The 14187-nt window shown below is 38.2% G+C and overlaps 1 protein-coding gene across 3 annotated transcripts in view; it reads left to right on the top strand.

Moving 5' to 3' along the window:
• The first annotated feature begins 1687 nt into the window (after positions 1-1687).
• The window catches only part of LOC125240890 (protein NDRG3), a 112330-nt gene continuing 99830 nt past the window's right edge, over positions 1688-14187 (top strand). For 2 of the 3 annotated variants that reach the window (XM_048149043.1, XM_048149044.1), the window contains exons 1-4: positions 1688-1841; positions 2112-2290; positions 2871-3053; positions 7878-7955. In XM_048149043.1, coding sequence (XP_048005000.1) covers positions 2872-3053; positions 7878-7955 — 260 coding nt within the window. In that variant the 5' untranslated portion in view covers positions 1688-1841; positions 2112-2290; position 2871. The remainder of the gene's footprint in view (positions 1842-2111; positions 2291-2870; positions 3054-7877; positions 7956-14187) is intronic. The other variant, XM_048149045.1, reaches the window with a different exon arrangement.

A 14187-nucleotide genomic window follows, 5' to 3' on the forward strand; every position in this document is an offset into this window, starting at 1 on the left:
GCGCCCCCCTTACCATTCGGCGCCTAGAGCGGCCGCTCCACTCGCTCTACCCTTAATCCGGCCCTGGATACCATAATTCATAAACTAAAGTTATCGTTCGGTTTTCGACAATAGTCAGTAGGTAAATAGCATAGTTTTTTTTTAACTAGCCTCTTTTGTATCCCACTGCTGGGCAAAGGCCTCCCCTCGCTTTCTCCACCCGACCCTGTTGTCGGCATTTTGACACCATTTTGGGTAGAATGCCGCCATCTCCTTTTTGGTGTGCCTGAATCCCGGCCTAGATATATGAAATAATATTTTAATACGATAGTATTTTAGGTTCGAACTCCGGCTCGTACCAATGAGTTTTTCGGAACTTATGTGCGAAATGTCATTTGATATTTGCCAGTCGCATTTCGGTGAAGAAAAACATGGTGAGGAAACCGGACTAATTCCAATAAGGTCAGATGGCGGTCGCTTTCGTAAAAACTAGTGCCTACGCCAAATCTTGGGATTAGTTGTCAAAGCGGACCCCAGGCTCCCATGAGCCGTGGCGAATGCCGGGATAACGCAAGGAGGATGATGATATAGTGGGGCCTGTCGCTGCCAGCGGTGGTTAAGTCCATGGTTGACAGTCAAAGATCTTTGCAAGCGATACAAATCTTCCGCGAAGAGGTCATGCAGCAGAAGGAAATGGCGGAACGCGCTAGAGAGATCGCCCCAATGGCCGACCAACGGCGCCGCAAGCGTGCTCAACGCAGACAGGTCGCACACGACCGCCGCCTGCCTCCGTAGGTTGATCGCAGGATGACAGGCACGGGGACGCCTGCCATCCATTGCGGTCCCTGAGAGGTCGACCGTAGGTACTGGATACGGTCCACTTGTGCACAAGGCTATCAAGGGCCTCCGGAGGTGGTACTCTTCAAAGCGGACTGGTTCTGGTGGTGCTGTAGATGTAAAGCGCGAGCGTACCTGCAGCCCACCGTTACAGAACAATGGCGGCAGATGGGGGGTTGTTTAGTGGGTAGACTTGGGGTCTCATTAGCCCTTAACAACCCACATAACCACTCGGGTCCTTCCCCGCACCCGAGTGGTATGGTATGCGTAATGCATTTTTCCCCTCCGAAACAAAAAAAAAGAAGGATGATGATGAGTATTTTATGCTTTGAGGTAAATAGGTACCCCTGCAGCACGGTGTTTTCAGTCAAAGGAAATAGTAAATCCGATGTACTTACGAGTAAATTTTAGTGCAACGCTGGTTTTCAGTGGGACTCTAGTCTAGTAGTAAGTAAAGTAATCAAAATGTTAAATTAATGTTTTAGAATCTACTCGTCTGTTCCTGTTACTGGCGTCCTCTATCCTTATGTCGTAGTACTATTCAAATACTCCCTTGATGCAAAAGATGACAACGGATTCCGGCGGCCAGGCAGAGCCATCTCTGGGGTTTCATGCAAATCATAACAGGTGGCGTTATTAAACAAGGTGACTATAATTTTATTACATTCTTGTCTTTAGAAGAATGTAATTATAATATATTTATTTCCCGTGGAAAACAATTTCAATATTAAATTTTATCAAAAAAGGATGAATACATTCAAGACATGTCTTGGATTTTTATTCTACTTTGTCTATTGCTTGTAATGTTGCCATACGGTAGCTGTCAGCCTGTCATTGTTACGTCTAACTAGTCTCTGTTAAACAAAAAACACTCACAGTTGCTAATGTTTATGGTTCTGAAAGAAAAGTTTTGATTCGATCTGAAAATAGATCGTTATTTGTTTTGTAGCTACTTGCTGAGTGTTTTTGTTTTGTTCAATGTGCTGGTTTAGTGTAATTAAAGTGCAGTAGGGTGGCTCTCCACTGTAAGTATTTGATTTATATTGAAACGCACTACACTTTTCTAGCATTTAATTCTTGCAACGTTATTATTTGAAACTAGTTACGCATAAAACACTTATTTAATAAACTATGTATGAAAAGCGTGTCTTGCCTCAGCGCTGCAGTACTTAGATTACGAAATTCTCTATTTAACGTACATTATCATTGTACAACTTGCCATTTACGTTTTAAGTAACCACTTCCCGGGTTCTAGATTGAAAAATTGACGTAATAAAGCACGCATGCGCTTTCAGTACGCCGCGAAGTGAGCCATCAGCCGCTGTTCCATGAACAGAAGTACGCTCAGGCAGGTACTATTTAGTCGTTAGCACTGATCGGAGACAGTGTCGAGTGACTAGAGCGCGGCCCGGACCTCGGCGGCGGCAAAACAACTTTCCAGCCTTCAACAACACCAACGTTCCAACAGTTCCAGGTAAGGCCTAGCTTCGAAATTTAAATATAAGATATTCGCACGTCAGCTGTTTCACATGTTAAGACTAACCTATCTGGTTTCTGTGGCAAAGTTTAAGCGAAAGTATGTGATGGCAAATGTTTTCTTGTTATTTTAATATTTTTTTTAAGGATCTAGTGATAGTGTTTATCAAGTGAATGGTCCAATTGGTGTTTGAGTGTCATTTGTGTTGTTTTATAACTTTTTCAACAGATGATTGAATGTTATGTTTAAAATAAGGAGCCCTTGCCCTTTTAATATTAGTCAGTGGACTTGTTACTTTCATTAATTTTTAGATTTATACTATAAGTTGACTTACATTCCTAATCCTTTGTGCAATTAATTATCTTAGACTTGTAAGTCCTATAGAATTATTAAATTCAAACAATTATGTATTGTCTGTAATAAGTTTAACATAGTTGACCAAGGACTTGCAAGTTAAACGTAATTTTACTATCTAATTCCTTCACTAACCGGGCACCAGCACAACCGGCATGGGCTTAGCATGTTTTTTCTTTGCTTCACCATTTTAAGGCTTATGTTTTCTTTTGGGTGTATGTAGCATGCCTCGCGGTCTGCTGAGTGAGGGTTCTTACTCGTCGCTGGACCCCGTCTACAAAGGCACCACCGTGCCTAACATTAAGGACGGTAGAATAAAGAAAGTCCTAAAGATGTCTAAGGCCAAGAAGAGATTAAATTTTAAAGAGATATTATTCAATCAGTTTGTCAATAATGAAGAAGCGGAGTGAGTATGTAGCTACATGCATGATGCACGGCAGGTTTAGGTACTGAATAGGAAGTGCTCCTCGTATCAGTTTCCTATACATACAAATATAGCCTTGGAACTATACTTTTATCAGTTTGCATCTCACAAACTTGGTACCAGGAGTGTTCCCTATAACTTACATGCATGGGCACAGCTTCAACCGTTTGGATCATACATTGTAGCATCTGCAAACTATGCTCATGCCTGGGGTCACATAACTTGCAAGTGCGAATGATTATGTATGACTCCAGTCATCATTGGTCTTGGCAGGGACTCAAGTCTTTTCAGTCTATACTAAGAATTCTTATTTGTTTTGACGACTTTGGTCTGGAAGATGTCTAGTACAGTCTGACTATAATGTTTCTGGACCTTCTAACATGTTAAAATACATTTCTTTACTGAGTCTTTTTTAGTGTAACTCAATAGTACTCCAACCTCAAATATATCTATTGTTAGTAACAAGCTGTTAATTTGGTGTATCTCATCTTTGAGTCTTACTAAAAGACAAATGCTTTTTAAACTAAAAATGCACTACTTTCTAAAAAGGATTGAGTGTCCAACTGTCTAAAAATGAAAATTTGTTTTAAATCCTACTTTATGAAAGGACAAATAAAAGACTTGAGTCTTTATCAACACTTGTCATCACTCTGGTTTGAGGGAACTATTTTGTAGGCATATACTTGTATCTACATAGATGGCATCACCAATAATGACAGTTCTTTTCATACAAATATGTGGTAATTGCTGTATATTCAAGAACCTGTGTGGAGGATAGTGTGTATTACGTAAATGAAACAAAGGAAACAAAACAAAGGTTGGTTCTGTGTTCTGTGTATTGTTATAAAATACATATATAAAATTATTTCTTGTAACAAATTAAATTATTAACATACTAGCTTTTGCCCGCGGCTTCGCTCGCGTTAGAAAGAGACAAAATATAGCCTATGTCACTTTCCATCTCTTCAACTATCTCCACTTAAAAAATCACGTCAATTCGTCGCTCCGTTTTGCCGTGAAAGACGGACAAACAAACAGACACACACACTTTCCCATTTATAATTAGTATGGATTAGTATTGACGTTAAATGATACAAAAATATATACATATACACAAAGAAATAGTACATTACGATACAAGTGCGTAAAAAAGGAAGTTCGAAATGAGTGGCGATAAATTAAAACACGACCGAAGGGAGTGTTTTAAATCGACACGAGTTACGAATTGTATTGTACGACGTTTTTCAGTACTGATGAGCCTCCGAAGTTTCGACCTGGCATATAATGAACCACTTCTCGCACTAGTACGTAAAAAAAAACAACATCTGTACTGAAAATATTATCAAAGTACTTACAATAAACAAAGAAAAACTAAATTCTTAAATAGAAACGCGAAGTAGAACAATATACTGACGATCCAGTGGGACTAGCTAGCGACAAACTATCCGATATGACAACCAAAGAAAAAATAGGTATATTATTTACGCTCGCGTTAGCGCTTCAATAAACGATTGGCGTCTTGGATAGGAAGACAGGTACATAAGTACCACAAACAATACTTTTGGTGTCACTTACTCCTGCTGTCCAATTTGTACAGCTTTTTTAGTGTACCGTAGAAAACTTCGTTTGCGTTTCAGGAGACGGTATACAAGCTTAGGTTCAATACATATAAATAATCCTTGCTTAGGTCTTGCAAATTAGTTAAATGCGTTTTACTCAACGACCGGTTGAAGTAGATAGCTTAAATTTGGAACAATATTAAGAACTACAATCTACAACTATACATTCTACATTCTATAAATAAGTCAATACACCTCGATATCTTTATAGGGGTATATATTATATTATATAGGTATTGAGGGGGTCCAAAGGAGTGAGCTAAAGTTATTCATGAAATTATTTAAGCGTTTTCCTAAATCCTTGATAATTTCTCATATATAAAAAATGGTTAATAACCAAACGTAAAAGTTGTGTCTATTGTGTTAATGACTATTAGTTTTCTTTTGTAATATAACAAAATTGGCCTTCAAATTCACTCTACACAGCTGTTCGTTTTTCAAATAATGAATAATTTAGTAATAAATACACAAAATAACTTCATTATTAATGGTGCCGTCTGCTTTTCATGAACTTGGTCGTATAGCGTGTGTTCGATTTATTGATTGTGCGAACTAAAGGCAAGCAGTGTCAAGGGTGTATATGATTGCACAGTAGGGCACAGTCGCCATTAGTGTCTGTATAATATAGGGATTAGACTACAATTATAGGTAATGCACTGAGAAAGCTACTTGTATATCTGTATCTTAGCAAAACGTCGGTGATCTTACATCACTGGAAGTTATACCTCCTGGGCGAGTAACTATAAACATCGCCGTGTCTCTTTTATTTATGCGGGAGTGATTATCTTTTGTTCGTTTTTATAGCCGATAGCTCATAGTTTACTAGCTCGCGGTGGGACCAGTGCCTAATAAATGTATCCCGTTCGCATCCTTGAATAGAATTCTATAAAGTCATTTTCCGCATAATACCAATTCATTATTTTTTTGCGTCATTTTAAATCTAGAATTACTTCAACAAAGTAATTTCCTTTATTAATAAATTTCAAAGACCTAAATAATATTCTAAAATAGAAATACAAATTACCGACTATAACGATTAGTGTTATTTATGTCCCTACGCACGGCTATGCTAAGTAACTAAAACGTTCTAAAAATAAGTTAGACTTTTCAAGGTTACGCTGAAGACGAGGGCTCGGGCTTTATTTATTTCTCCTAGCTTATTTACATCCAAAATTTAGTAGTGTTATCATTTATACCTTTGACTAACGTCACGCATAGAAATATAATGACAAGTAATGGATAACCATCTACACCGTGTTTTTTTTGTTTTCCGTTAAATTCGACACGCAGTTGGGTTCATCATCAGGAGCCACTCTGTATAATCGCTTTTTGTTAAATTCGAAAAAAATATTTTTTTTCCTTTCCATAGGTACATAATAAATGGACTAATTAAGTGTGAGAGGACCTTAATCATAACATTAAAGTCATTTCCAAGTGTTTGACGGCACATGTCAAAACAAATAACATTAGAAGTGGTAAGGGATGCCACACACGTGTTCAGTAATTAATTTTTTTTTAATAATTCGATATTCGTAAGAGTTAGGCTAGTTTCGTAGAGAAATTGATTGTATTTGAACTAAGGAATCTTCCCTTATAGTTAACGGAATTCAATAAAAACAGGGTGTATATTTCTATTTTGTACGCAATGAACGCTATACCTCCAAGGTTAAACAAACGGCCTCGCTCATAGATTTCTTATGTAACTAAGTAATATAATAACAATAAGTGGGTAATAATATTGCTTACAACCTGCTGACAATAGTAATTGGCCTAAACGTTTCGACGTCAAAACGATAGTTAGGTACAATCTGTGCTCCGGTATATTGTACAGTTACCGGCATAACATAAATAAGTGATGATTTCTATACCTTGTCATATTAACGTCTTGTTTGAAATGTCGTACGAAATTGTCAAACGATTAAAAGCGACAGGGTACTTAAATCATCACTTCTTTATGACGGCGATTGTACTGACTGGTAAAATATGTTACAAATTTACTCTGAAATCTGTGAGCAAAGCCCTTTGTTCTCATACGTCTGTTTTAAAGCATATTAGTTGGGTCATTTTCATGTACAAAACAGAAGTACGTAGGTAACACTGGTACTGGTTCCGTAAAAATGAGTGCGTCATAGTATTTAGTAAATACATTAGTTTGGTTAGCGAGTTCCTAGGTATAATTGGAATTCCTATATGTTACACACGAGTAATTATCAAAATTCTGGGCATATCTCGAAACGTGCAAATCAATTTAATGTGCCTACCGTCAAAACATGGCACAGGAACTTTACGATTTAATTATGATCGGCTGCCGACATACATATTTATACTTTTACATTTTTCGGGATCCCAATTTTACTGACTCCCTAACCATTCTAATTATGGCATCATATACATTCGTAGGTCCATTTGATCCATGGAATGTTGAAAAACATTGATTGAAGTATCATCATAGTTGAAAATTATGGATTACCTTTATTTATCTTGATGATTGTAGAACCTTAGTACTAATTCTATAAACTGAGAGATCTCGATACTGATTTTTAAATGCATATAAAGCTTGTCGGTAAAGGTTTTACTGTCATCAAGTGTTATTCAGAACTTACGTAACACCTAGATAATTAAAAACATAAAAAAAGGTTTTGTTTAGATGTGTGTTCACTATTATAGTAATAAAACAGAATATCACTTGTCTTTGAGCTATCTTACTAAATAATCGATTATGACTATACTTGATAGAGATGATTACCTAATGTTTTCTTTTTGTAAAACAGAAGTAGAAATATTGAACTAATGAACTATCGATCGCCTTACTTACCTCTAGTTTGACACTGGAATATTCGCTAACATGTGCATAACTTTCAATTCATCTCTTACACGTCAGGTACGAGCAAGATGCATAGAAGATAAAACACGCTAGCGAAAATATCAATGTCATACTCGGTAGAGACAGCCCAAGATAAGTTTGCAACGATTTTTATAGCCCTGCCTCTGCAAGGGTTAAACGCCATAATTTCATCAAAGTTTGACGTTCAAAATAACAGTATCACCGGCGAGCGTATCTTATCTTGGCCTGACTCTAGTAAGGCTACTGAGGCCCTCACAATTTGAAGTTTCGTAAGTAATGAACGTAGTGTGGAGTCACCTCATGCATACATCGAGTAAGCTATCGTACAATGCACTATTTCAGAGTGAATATCCTCACGAAGGAAGAAGTCAAGGAGGAGAAAATGCCCACCACCAATGCTGAAGAGGCCGCCCTGCTCGGGTAAGTACAATAAACTCACCAAAGCATTATATAGATATTTATTATGTAATATTGCGCCGAGACTTATGCACGTATGATTTTTTCGTTTGTAAGTAGTCTCAGTAAAAAATTGTACTAAGCCTTACAACGAGTTCTGATGTTTCCCTTGCTTGTGAACTTTAACTTCCTTTGCCTCTAAACCGTACTATTATATCGTATATAAGTAGTAGTGTTATGTATTAGTGCCAGCTAGTCAGGGATCATCCACATATTACGTCACACCAAATTTCAGGTTTTTGGACCCCCCCCCCCCCCTATGTCACGCTTTTTTGTACATTTAGTATGACCCCCCCCCCCTTACACTGTGACGTAATATATGGATGACGCCTCATATAGAAATTATGTTACGGTAGCAAATGTGTCACTGTTAAACTCGAGGTAAGGCTACAGCGCTGATAATGTCGACCATGTGTGAATTACAAATTCAATAATATACAGGTACAATGTCGGGGCTGATCGTAGGATCCAGAAAATCATGATTGACATTCACGACATTCCTATACATGTGTGAAATGTATAATTCAGTTTCTCGCTCACTAACGCATTCAGTGCCAACGCTTGCTACGCCCTACGAGCGTAGCCCATAATTTGCGAAAATGGATATGTAGCGAAAAACGCATATGAACAGAGAACCCGATAATCGGCTGACTGGCATTGAATGTGCTATGTGAATCGCGAGGTTCCTATTTCTCTGGGGTTCCTATTACCTCGAAGAAGAAGAGGAGGTGGATACCTAATCCTGTATATCTGATAGTTTTAATGTCACTATCTGCCGGATTTTTCGATCGTCCGCCGATATTTTCGTTTAATAACTTACACATAACTCTTTTGTGTCTCTGCCTGTAGACATATATGCTACGCCGTAGCGCGTAGAAGGTAAATGAAGCGGAAAATGGCTCCTACTCGTAGTACTGAAGCGTTGCATTGTGTCATGTCATAAACCCTGAATGGGTATGGGAAGCATATTCTGATTGTGATAATTGATTAATTGTATAATCTGCAGGGTTCGCATTTGATTGGTGTGACAGTATCTCGCCGCGATATATATCACACTCTAATTGTATTAATGACGCAAGGACGAGTAGATTCTAGTACCTCGAGGCGACATGATCTCGTGCCAATCATACTAGCCCTGCTAGATTCGTTATGTACATGGTCGATATACATTAAACCTGATTAATTGAGTATTCGTAATCTCTTACTGCAATCGTAATACGCTGATGTATGATAATGACCATTTTAACTTTGCATTGATTCCCGATAAGTAGTTCGCAGGAGCATGACGCAGGGTATTATAATAACCGAAGTAACTCCCTAATTTTCCTGCTCCTTAACATGCTTTAAGGGCTCAAATGTTCTAGCTATGTTTTATTACGAGTTGCCGCTGCTTATTGCCGCACAAGTTAGTACTGAGTACTGACCTTATTTCAGTTTTAATAGCCGTTGCGTATTTTCGCCCTAAATCTGTTACCTACTTATTACGTAGCTAAGCAATTGGTTTAAACAACAGCCGGTATTTATGCAATACAAATGACTAGAATAGAAATGTTTTCTTCAAAGTGGTCTCGAAGTTTCCATTAGTTCAGCTGCTATTAGTCACCAGCAAATAGTTACAGGTATCAATGTCACCCCGACGCCAAACAATTATTTAATCAAAGAGTTCAGCTCAGTTCAGCTAAATTTAGCGTTCAACGAGCTATTGGTAACACAAGTTCGAGAATTTGTTTTAACGGCTGACTGCTTGCCATGAACTTTGTAATGGCACATGTGCGTTTTTATGGAATTGAAGTGCCTTTTTTATGCCCCGTTCGTATCTATTCCAGTCGAAATCAGTGCTGGACTGGAGCATGTAGTTTATAATTTTACATGAATTCCAATTATTTTCACCATCCTGTGAATTTATGGAGTCTGTTCCCAAACATCATACATGTATATCTACAGTCAAAAAATATGGGTGACAAAAGTTTCTCAACATATTTAGAGCAACTCTCGTAGATCCATTATTTTACATTTAACTGCTGCAAGACCGATAAATCGGAGATAACTTTTATGTTTGATAAAAGATTTAGCATTTGAAATGGACACTGGACAGTTCTCTAACGTCGTACGCATTCGTACATTTCAAACCAATATCTCTGTGAGTTTGAATTTTTATTACGGCTTAAGAGTAGTAAAACGAAGAAGATCGTATATTCCGAACTTTGTTGTTCGTAATAGGCCCTCAACACTATTGTTGACTTGTAAACCGCTAAACGTGTGGTTCTGTGGTTGTTGTACTACTTTGTAATTAACGCTATTCAGCGTCAATCAGACGCCACGTCGATATCATGAATTAATTATTAGAAACTGTCTGCTCCGTTATAGGGCAAGTCCCTATTTAAAGAAATAAATGGTACGACGCAATTGTCGTTGGTGTTCAGTTTCATGCCTTATAGACTGCACATATTATTACATTTTTAATGTAAAGTATGACATGCGATCTAACAGCGTGTTGCTTTGAGTGACAGAACAAGGCTGAAATTAACGACTGATATTATCAATACAGGTAAAACCTTACTTAAACTTTAGTGAAAGACAAAGACGCTTTATCGCACGTTTCTATGTTAGGTATGTCTTTGTAGTCTTTTCTAATAGGAATTTATACAATTACAAATGTTTAGAAATTATTTTGACATGTTTTTTGTGTTGTATGATAACTGATAGGCACCAATACATATATATGAGTTAACCGTAAATCATAACTTGTGTAGTATCTACCCTAACATACTTATATTATTTATCTTAAATGAGTAGATTAAAATGTATGTTTTTTGTAGTATTCTAAAAAAGGGATATAATTATTATACTTTTTGTACGTTTGTGATCAGATCAGACCTTGGCGTGGCGATGGCATCAGGTCAGGACCACGAGTTAACCCGAATTTGATGAATTCATTTGTTGTTCCGATCTCGATAAGAGTTCACCCATATCTTCAATAAACTTCTGAAAAGTAGGGCGTCCTATTTTTATACGCAAAAAACGTACCTACTTGCATACACGTTTTAGATTTAAATTTTATACTTGTTTATATTGCTGCTATGATTTATAGCGGATTCAAACAGTCAACTGAATCCCTAGTTTAAATTCTAGCATTGCAGTAGATGCGAGTATTCGACCCATTTCTGTGAAATTCACGTGATCGCGTGTCGGCGCGTGTGAGGGGGTATTAACCTTTTCATGAGAACGCACGTAGGCTCTGCTGTGACATCGTCACTTTTCACTAAATTGACAATTATTCTTGATTATTTACCTATCGTATACGCCGGGTATTCCAGGTTTAAGAATATTTTTTGCTTACCATTTTAAATAATATATTAATATTCACTAAGCCGGTTTTATGAATATTGCCTGTGTGGTGACGGGTTAAGAATTTCACCACCTCCTTTCTTCCCGTGGGTGGGGGTCGATTTTGCGCCACGTCCGTAGGAGATTACCCACCGCCTCCCTACACGTGACCCCTGGGTGGTGCTAAAAGCGCAATAAAACTGGCAACCGTACTGTCCTAGAGATCTCACGGTTCGAATCTTACTGTGTTCACTAGGGTGGAGCGAAAAAACACTTTTCTGGAATTAGCAAACCTAATAGTTATCAATCAATGCCCCTTAGTCTATGAAGCCTGTGTGCAAATTTTCGGCTTTTTAAATCAACATCTTCTGCCTCCGCATTAGGGTTGAAATTTTGAAAATCTCATACAAACCTAAAAATTCAACTTTCAGATAAAAAAAAAATTTCGGCAGTATTATGTTTAGTATATGTTATTGATACATATAATTATGAGAAACTACAAAAAGTTGCGAAAGTAGCGTCAAGAATCGCCAAAGTTTGTCTAGTTTCAGTACATTCGCCAAAATAGCCGCTAAAATACTGAAAATTGGCGATTTTTAACGCTATTTTCGCAATTTTTGGTAGTTTCTTGTAATAATATGTATCAATAATGTATACTGAACATAATACTGCCGAAAAAAATTTTTTATCTAAAAGTTGAATTTTCAGGTTTGTATGAGATTTTCAAAATTTCAAACTTATTGCGGAGGCAGAAGATGTTGATTTAAAAATCTAAAAATTTGCACAAAGGCTTTATAGACTAAGGGGCATTGATTGATAACTATTAGGTTTGCTAATTCCAGAAAAGTGTTTTTTCGCTCCACCCTAGTGTTCACCTACACTATCATTATGATCCAAAACTGAAGTATGCTGCTTCCACCTCAGTAACCGCCTCGCCAGCAGGGAGCTCAATGTCAGATTTGGTGACACGGCCTTGACACATAACCACCACCCAAAGTATCTTGGAGTCACATTAGATCGAAGCCTAACATATAAATCCCACCTGCAGAACGTCGCAGCAAAACTGAGAACTCGAAACAGCATACTGCAGAACCTAACGGGCACCACATGGGGAGCTTCAGCGGGCTGCTTGAGAACAACTGCTTTAGCTTTAGTCTACTCCACTGCAGAATACTGTGCCCCGACCTGGATTAACAGCGCTCACACCCAAATCGTGGACAGCCAACTTAACCACACCATGAGACTAATTACCGGGTGTATGAAACCAACTCCTGCACACTGGCTACCGGCCCTCAGCAACATTATCCCACCACACCTCCGACGCCGTCAACACCTCCACAAAGAAGTTGAGAAAATCCGTGCAACGCCCGATCTACCTATCAACGCAGACTTAAACATATTCAAATCGCCTAGACTTAAGTCTCGCAACCCTCCAGCCTTGCTTGCGCACGAATTCCCACCTGACTGGAACGTCCAAACCACCTGGATGGAGGAGTGGTCAGCAAAAGGCGTAACGTCAGATCTATTCCACATCGAGCCCCGTAAATTTCCAAGTGGTTTTAAAGAAACGCGTCGTGTCTGGTGTTCCCTAAATCGCATACGAACCGGAATTGGTCACTGCGCCTATCTGCGGAAAAAATGGGGCTGGGCTGACACTGAGAAATGCGACTGCGGAAACCCTAAACAAACTGTGCACCACATCGTTTTCGAATGCCCCTTAACTAAGTACAAAGGGCCACCCTCGGACTTCAAAAACCTCACGAGCGACGCTATCGACTATTTACGGAATGCTAAATTTAAGTTGTGATTTGCATATAAGATTGTAAACTTGCCATACGATAAATAAATAAATTCCCGTGGGTGTCGTAGAAGGCGACTATGGGATATGGGTTAAATTGTGGTGTAGGCAAGAGGCTGGCAACCTGTCACTGCAATGCCACAGTTTCGTTTTCTTTTAACCCCTTATTTGCCAAGAGTGGCCCTGAAGCTTTAGTAGTTTCATGTGCTCTGCCTACCCCTTTATGGGATACAGGCGTGATTGTATGTATGTATGTATGTATGTATGTATGAATATTGTACCCTCAGCCCTTTTGCACTATGCTAGCAAATGTCACGAGACAGTGCCAATCAGCCTTCATAGATTGTAGTTACAATGAGTACGACTAAATTTTTATTCGTGGACCCAAGAAATGTGACACGTTTACATCTGGAGTCTTAGAGTCTACGTTATAATGGTGAAATCCTCTGAGTAGTCTACCTGTACATCAGGCTTCTGTAGCATTACATGTTTAGTTCGAATCGGACAAGTAATTTATATATCTATCTACCTACTGTTGTTGCTGACTCGAACTACCTTTTAAGAGGATACGGTAGCGAAAATGCTAAAATGGAAAGGAGCCCCCCTTTCAACTTGGGAATTTCAGTTAAATATACAAGTGTTATTAACTAGATTTATCGAAAAAAAATTGTCCGTTAAGAACAACTCAGTCAAAAGATATTTCAAAAAAATCTTTAAAATCGAGGTTCCGCTCTCGACTCTTTCCTCCTTCAAAACCTAATAAATCGGAACGAAATTTGAGAATCTGAATAACAATGAAATAATCTATGTCGGACCGTTTAGCTTTTTTAGTTAATTGTTACCAATCTTGAGTATCACACCTTTTTTTGTGCCACAATGAAAAAGGCCGTTTTTGGAAATTTTTGATTGGCTCTAGACTCTTTAAAAAGCAGAATATCAAAAAAATCAAGACACAGATAAAAATAATAACAATCTGTGTTGAAAAAATCATTGCTCTATCTTCAAAAACCAGGGAGGAAATAGTCGAGAGCGTTTGTATGGAGAATTGACCCCTACCGTATCGTCTTAAGA

This window comes from Leguminivora glycinivorella, chromosome Z (genome assembly GCF_023078275.1).
Source record: "Leguminivora glycinivorella isolate SPB_JAAS2020 chromosome Z, LegGlyc_1.1, whole genome shotgun sequence".
In the NCBI taxonomy this organism is placed as follows: Eukaryota; Metazoa; Arthropoda; class Insecta; order Lepidoptera; family Tortricidae; genus Leguminivora; species Leguminivora glycinivorella.